This window comes from Lolium perenne, chromosome 1 (genome assembly GCF_019359855.2).
Source record: "Lolium perenne isolate Kyuss_39 chromosome 1, Kyuss_2.0, whole genome shotgun sequence".
In the NCBI taxonomy this organism is placed as follows: domain Eukaryota; kingdom Viridiplantae; phylum Streptophyta; class Magnoliopsida; order Poales; family Poaceae; genus Lolium; species Lolium perenne.
In genome coordinates, this window is record NC_067244.2 from 196,449,299 (window position 1) to 196,456,445 (window position 7,147).

The 7,147-nt window shown below is 42.1% G+C and overlaps 1 protein-coding gene across 1 annotated transcript; it reads right to left on the bottom strand.

Moving 5' to 3' along the window:
* Window positions 1-1,541: 1,541 nt before the first annotated feature.
* On the bottom strand, window positions 1,542-6,851 carry LOC127317746 (CAAX prenyl protease 2). Its single transcript, XM_051348350.2, has 8 exons — window positions 6,503-6,851; window positions 6,330-6,392; window positions 6,024-6,215; window positions 5,499-5,610; window positions 5,233-5,301; window positions 4,455-4,517; window positions 2,120-2,200; window positions 1,542-2,000 (listed from the first exon to the last, which is right to left on the bottom strand). Exons 1-8 carry the CDS (start codon window positions 6,731-6,733, stop codon window positions 1,867-1,869), a joined length of 945 nt encoding a protein of 314 aa, XP_051204310.1. The 5' UTR covers window positions 6,734-6,851; the 3' UTR covers window positions 1,542-1,866.
* Between the last annotated feature and the right edge of the window lie 296 nt (window positions 6,852-7,147).

The window sequence follows — 7,147 nt, forward strand, 5'->3', positions numbered from 1 at the left end:
CGTTGTTGCCCACACACACCGGCCGGTCTGCGTGAGGGTCGGCAAAGTCTTGTCTAGATCGAAATGGGTCTATGGTGATCAGCGTCAGATTTAAAGCTATCCTCCAGAGAGCGCGCGAAATTGCAGTGCGGCTGCAGACGTGGAGACTCCGGGATTGGCGATCGACGTGCGAGTCAGAAATATCAAGCAGCGCGGCGGCAGCTAGACTTGCAGCAGCGGCCCAGCTCGATAGGATATCTTTCGCTTAGGAAATTTCGTCGTGTACTGGCTCATTTGCTGATTCGATTGCTTTCTTTTTATTCGAGCGTTTCTACACAGATATGTGAGATGTTCGTCTGTGTAAACATGAGGCTGCAACTTTCCAGCCAGGGGCGGCCACTCATCAATCCATGGGCCTGGTTACTTCACCACTTCTTTTGCTCATCAATCAAATTGAAATACATGGAGTGTGTGCTTTCTATCCACCAAGCAGTGCAAGTGCATGGATAATGTTGTTTCTTATTTTATTTTCATTTTATCTTTCTTGCACTCTTTCTTTTTCTATTTGTCGTCGCACCTTGTCTTTGGCATGTCCCTCGAGTAGCTACTGTGGATATTGCGGGCTGTTTGACCAGATTAATACTGTCGTATGAATATGATGATTTCTTGCATGTGTTATCTTCCCGTCTGCTGTGAAAAAATGAGAACATGGCAATGTGCCGGCTTATATATGTCTCATGATGTTATTGAGATTCATTTCAAAAAAATAAGATCTTATTGAGATGCACCATGTTTTTCATTTATTACAATCGCAAATGGCATGATTTCCTCGAATGCAGTTTAATTTGTGCAAGTTATTTTCTGTAGTGCATGCTTGAGTTATGTGATGATTGGAAATGTTGGTGTCAACTAACAAAATGTAGTGTGTCTCTCTCGCAAAGACTATGCCTCCAGTAACACGATGAGCAAGGACATCCTAAGTTACTAACATAGCTTACTGGAAAAGATGGACTAGCTTTCCAAATACACCACATATAAGCTATTTGGTTATTTGAGCCAAAGCATATTTATATATCGTCCGTATTGAGTGACACATTGGTGCGCGACCGATATTGATATTTTGAACTTGGGGCCAAACAGCAGATGCCTTGCGGTGTAGCAATCTTAGGAAAGACATCATGTCATTTATTCTGAGATTTATGCGGTGTAGCAACCTTGTTCTCCATCGTCACTTGTGTCTACCACAACTCAATACATGCATATAGATCACTAAATTGCGAACAGTCATCTGATTAGAATCAGATAATCTTCATATAGATCACTAAATTGCGAACAGTCATCTGATTAGAATCAGATAATCTTAACGAGTAAAGGATCTACTACAATATATAAAATATGCAGAATGCAATGCATTGACATCATCTAAACATCTAACATGCGCAAAGAGACGACGCAAGGGAACAAGTGGTCTGGTGAGATAACCCCAACGACTACGACCCCTTGACACACATCACACCGCAACCTCGCACTTAAGCAAACAGGAAACATGACTGCATGATCCAGAAAAAAATAACCCAGAACTGCATGAAGAGCCCAATGATGTCGACTTTACACAGGTCCACTGAAAGTAACAAATTTTGGCTGCTTTCTAATCCTTAGCGAACAAGTGATGAATTGCACTTCCTCTTTTTTGTACGTCAAGCGCAAGAGAAGAGCAAAGTAGCTACAAGAATGTATTTTACAACAGTTGTACAAACGGTGGAGAACAAGATCTAGTATAAGTCACATTGTGTCAGGTGATTCAAATATGCACCCCCCTGTGTGCACGATATCCGTAGATCAGCCACAGGAACGGATGCTGCCATCTTGCCTACATTCAATTCTGTGCTAACTCCATCTACAGTAGCCATGCCAGCAGCTGCATCCATCTAACCTTGCATTGTATAGTTTTGGACTTGTAGCAGGGGAAAGGAAATAAAAGAAGAATACTGAACCTGCCATGAATGCTACCGATGTCACTCCTGGAACACACAAAAACACCAGGTGGGTAATGGTAAGAAGTCAGTTTCTTACCCCAAGGAAAAGTTTGACAACTCTGCATGAGTTTAGTTTTCATGAGAAAAACATAAAATATACATACCTCTAGTTCGCGGTGATGAGAAAGCAGGCAAACCCATCATGTTACAAAATATGTGAGCCACAATAGGAGACACAAGATTACCTGCAGTTTTTTAGAACAGAAGTTAATCGATATGCCACGTTTGTGAAGAAAATAAAATACACTTTCAGTCAATTCAGCGTGTTACAAAGCGACAAATCATGGCATTTACAAGAAGTAAATTTTCATTTCTCTAACCAATTCACAAGGCATAAGCTTAGTGAGTGCTATAACAAAAAGATTGAGTAAATTTACCAGTATGGCAGAACTACACTAGTTCTTGAGAAACTTCTTTAAGTTGTTTCAGAAACTACAATTTTTCTGTGTCGCTGTTTCAACAAACCACACCTTTTATGATTTCACCTGAACCAACAATTTTGGCCCATCTTCAACCACACAACCATAACAGTACCAGAGTAAATTCATAACAGGGCCACCATCAAACTCGTCTAGCTAGCTACTGAATCATGCTTGTCAGTTTCCTTCAAAACCTACAAGGCACAATTTCCTAGATCCCTGACACTAAATAAGTCTGGTTTTACAAAACAAATCTAAAACGGTGTAGTTATTTGGTAGCTTGCCATAAACATGGTATCACAAAATTATACCATGCTGAATCAGCAAATGGGCGTAATGAGCAACATACTTTTGAAGTTGTGTTACAGATTTGGTCCATGTGGGAGACCCAATTTCTACGGTCCCAAAACATGCATGATTTAATTAAGTAACGCAAGAGAGAAATATAGAAGTTAGAACACTTGCATTCAGTAAACACTCAAAACATATGGTGGCGTAAGAAAGCTTTGGTTACTCACAACACACACACGCACATTGGAATGACTTGAGACATAAGGCAGACCAAGTCAGCATTACTTTTGTTGAACCATGCCCTCTCACGGTTAATTCAAAACAAATGTAATTCAAACGGTCCAATCAAAGACTTAATATGTATTGACTCTGTCAGATAATAATGTTTGGGTGAATTAATAATAGGTTGATTACTAATGTGTTACAGTTGTTCATTTAACAGGTTTTTATCCTCTGGTGCTAAGTAAATAAGAACCGCTGGTATCTAGGACCCAAATTGTCGCCCAAACCCATTCTTCCTCGCAAGAAATTCATGTTGGGGTTTGGCGCTGGTAAACATCACCCTCCCTTCTGGGCATGCATTGATAAGGACGGTGAGCAGACTCTCCATGCTGATGCCACAGATATCGCCTGCATGGGGCAGCAAGAAATGTTTGTGGCAGCGTATTCCCTAGGAACACTGCTGAATCATCAATGTTCAAGCATTTCACTGCATTGTGTTGGGCACCAGCCCTATTGAAAGTTCTTCAAGAACATACAATAGGGTTCATGTCGAAAAGAAACCAATTAAGTGTTGGAACAACATGAATGCAGATGACACAGCAAGCAGTCAAGTGCATGAGCTACCAGAAACTTTGCTATCGCTTCACGCATGCAGATGATCTCTGTGGAAAGACAATGAGCACAGATAATCGGTGTAGATGAGCGGCGAGGATGAGGTTAAGCAGTGCAGCATCCAGGCACATATCAACAAAGAGAAAGTATTGTGATGTCAAAATTCAGGTTCTGAACTTGGATTGGACGTCGACTCGTCCTCATGTACTCAGCACTAGCTCACAGAAACTGCTATAATCAACAGCCATAATACACCAAAAATTGACCCGTTATTCCAATTTAATCACCCACTAGTATTTGACAGAGTGAACTCAAATTAAGCACCAAATTAAAATATTTGAATAAAATTCAATTTGGATTAACAGAGATGCACGGTTACGATGCACTTGATCTGCCATGTGGTGCCATGTCAGGGCACTTTCACAAATCTGATGGCACAAATCCTGCAAAGTGCCACCAAACGTATGCAGATTTGTGTTTAAGCAGTTCTTCCATGCCATCCATCCCTCTCAAGTTTAAGGGCAAGAGTCCCACCATATATGCTCCTTTTGCTTAGCTTACATTACCGATATTAGACTAAACTAGCGTTGTGTTTGCGCTTGCGTTTGCATTATGCGACTAAACCAACTTTGAAATATAGAGATCAATACTTTGAACGTTATTCTGGCTAGCATTTGACCCAGCATAAACCACGACAAACAACAAACAAACCTACTATCTTAAAAAAACCTAGAACTATTAGATCTAAACTGAAAAAGGAGCACTACTAAGGCATAAACAATGGGAAAGAATGAACTATAATGGCTTCTCGATAACAAAAGGGGTATGCCAACTGGAAATCAACGAGGGGGACTCATGTTTTAAAAAAGATAATAGAAAAAGGAATTAGCAAGACCTGTTCGGATGAACAAAAATGCAGCATACCACCCAAAAATTACGGTGTAGCCTAACTGGAGACCTGAGAATGGAAGACATAGAGTAATGGTAAGTTGAACAGGTGAAGGAAAAGGTGTTCACAGATGGTTAAACCAAAGTAATTACACAATATCTGATGATAATTTTCAAACAAATATGAGCAGAACTACAGAAAATAGAAGACTAATGTGTGTAATACAACGAGCATATCAAAAGTCCAAGCATGTACATGGAACTTCAGAAGGAAAATGACTTGGTCAACATAATATGTACCAGCAATCACGATTCTGTAATGCCTTAAATTGTGTGTGAGCTAAGAAATTGATTCTTGTAGGCAAACACTATGAGCACAAACTAAATAGCATGGCAGAATAAAGGCATCACATCAATTTCATAGGATAATTAATTGTTTTGACAATAATTAGTCATATGCAGAGTTACTCGTGCTATCAATTTAACGCATAACATGATGCTACAAATGTTTGACACAGAATATCTGAGGTACGACGAAATAAACATAATGGTTAACATAGGTGCTTATACAAGTGACTGCTTGCACTCTGGTAGGGACATTGGAATGTACCAAAACATTCTTGATATATCAGCCATAAAGGAAGTTTATATCACTGGAAGAACAACCTGATGAACTAGGATATTATAGCTCTTCTTAATTGCCCATGCTAGCAACAAAGTTACAGGAAGATTATACTAGTACATTAGTAAAGGAGAAAACCAGATGGTGCAAAGAAAAATAATACCTACAATCAGGAGAGATCTCATAAAATTGCATCCTTGCTGGTGAAGTTCAAACAAGTGGTTTAGGTGTGCTGTGAACAGAAAGGGTCAGTTAATACTTGAAAGTAACATTGAACAGGAAGGTAAAACTGAATGCCGTCATTTAGAATTTCTGAACTGATACACCAACTGCAACTTACAAAAGGTCGAATTACAAAATATAAGCCGAAGGAACGTGTCAGGCCGATTCATTTGAAATGAGATTTGGTGCAACATTATACCTATTTACCTAGGCTGAAGAAGATTGGACTCAGAAATATAATGTTATGCATTTTGAATCCTCCACAGAGAAGAAGAGGTATCATACACGCCCTGAAAACAAGCTCCTCTGTAAATGGTGCCTGGTCAAAAGATCATCCTCAAATAAGATCATGAAAACAGATAATGACATTGAGTTCTCGCTTTTCAGTTGTAATAATAATAATACAAACAGTGGCAGCGGGAGAAGGGAGCAAGTAGGCGCCATGGACAAAAAATCCAAATTATCTTGAGGTGGCAATATTTAGCCTTCATCGTTAAATATAATTGAATTGCTTGGCTCACTTGATCCCCCTCATCACTAACTCATGGTCCTGCTTGCTTACTAAAGGTTGCAGTTTGCACACATAGACTATTAGATGATTACACAGTCCTGTAATTAGATTTTCAGTCAACAACCCCTCATTCACTACACTAATATTCCAAGACATTTCCGCAGCATTAATAAGAAGCACAAATGAGTGGTATCGAAGGGATTAAGGGAATGAGAACAAACCACTACGTAGTTCCTCCACACCATTACATCTTGTAGGGAGGTTTGCATCCAGCGAGTAAGCTTCTCGGTGCAGCTGATTCCCACTTCACCGTCATCCCTGCCACAGGAGCTTGACATGACCCAGAGTCTTGAGACGAACGACCCAGCATACACTAGGGATGTAAGGACAAGCGGAACCACTACTGCCTCAAGCTGATACAGGACCACGTTTCAGTCCAAGCATCAAAAGCTCCACACTTATTAGTGTACAACTACAAACAAAAAAATGGCACTACTACTCGAGAGAATGAGAGATAGCTTGATTACCAGGTGATCACTGCGAATGCCGAACACCGCGAGCGCTTTTGACGAGTCACTCAAGCTCCATACCTGGGGAGAGGGCGGGAGATAGACAGATAGGTTAAGGGGATTTGAGATTCCATACGGGTATCAGAAGCTAGGGCTTAGATGGGGACTGGAGGTCCAGAAGGTTCACTTACGCGCAGGAGGGCCGCAGTGGCGAGGACGGAGGCAGCGGAGGAGAAGGCGGCGCACACGAAGCGGCGGTGGAAGAAGGCGCGGAGCGAGGTGGCCGGCGGAAGACGGAGGAGGAGCGTGGGCGCGTAGAGGACGGCGACGTAGGAGACCGCCATGGCGGCGCACGCTGCCACCGCCGCCGTCCCGGATATCACCGGCGGCGAGGCGGAATGGGAACCCGACGGCGTCGCCATTAGCTCCGGCGAACTGGTTCTAGCTCGACCTGAGCTGATTTGATGGCCGGAGTTCAGCAAGAGCGCCGGTGCGGCTATTGGAGTTTGTTGGACTCGGCAATTCTTTTTCGCTGATTTAGCACCGGGTCTCTTTTTTTTAGCATACCTTGCACCGTCAGGTCGAACTATCAGCCCGGCCCGGTCCGAAATAGAGCCAGGCCATCGGGCAAGGCTGGGCTTGGGCATGATGTTTCGGCCCAAGAGTTGGGCTGGGCCAGGACTAGGCCTGCGTCTTCCGTGAGTTAGTATTTTTTTTTTTTTGAGGAATTTCCATGAATTAGTAAAGAGGTCTCGCCTGATTTTCGTCTGCCAGGTTGCGTCTAGGCCTAACTATTTTGGCTCGGCGGTTGGATCGGGCAGGTCTGGGGCTAGATT

Bases quoted from the DNA above. Each gene is read 5' to 3' on its own strand.
- LOC127317746 (XM_051348350.2), bottom strand. From the start codon at position 6,733: ATGGCGACGCCGTCGGGTTCCCATTCCGCCTCGCCGCCGGTGATATCC. The intron at 4,518-5,232 runs GTATTATTTTTC...TTCCATTCTCAG, and splicing joins GAGATCTCTCCTGATTGTAG to GTCTCCAGTTAGGCTACACC. The intron at 2,201-4,454 runs GTCTTGCTAATT...AAAAAACTGCAG, and splicing joins ATTTTTGTTCATCCGAACAG to GTAATCTTGTGTCTCCTATT.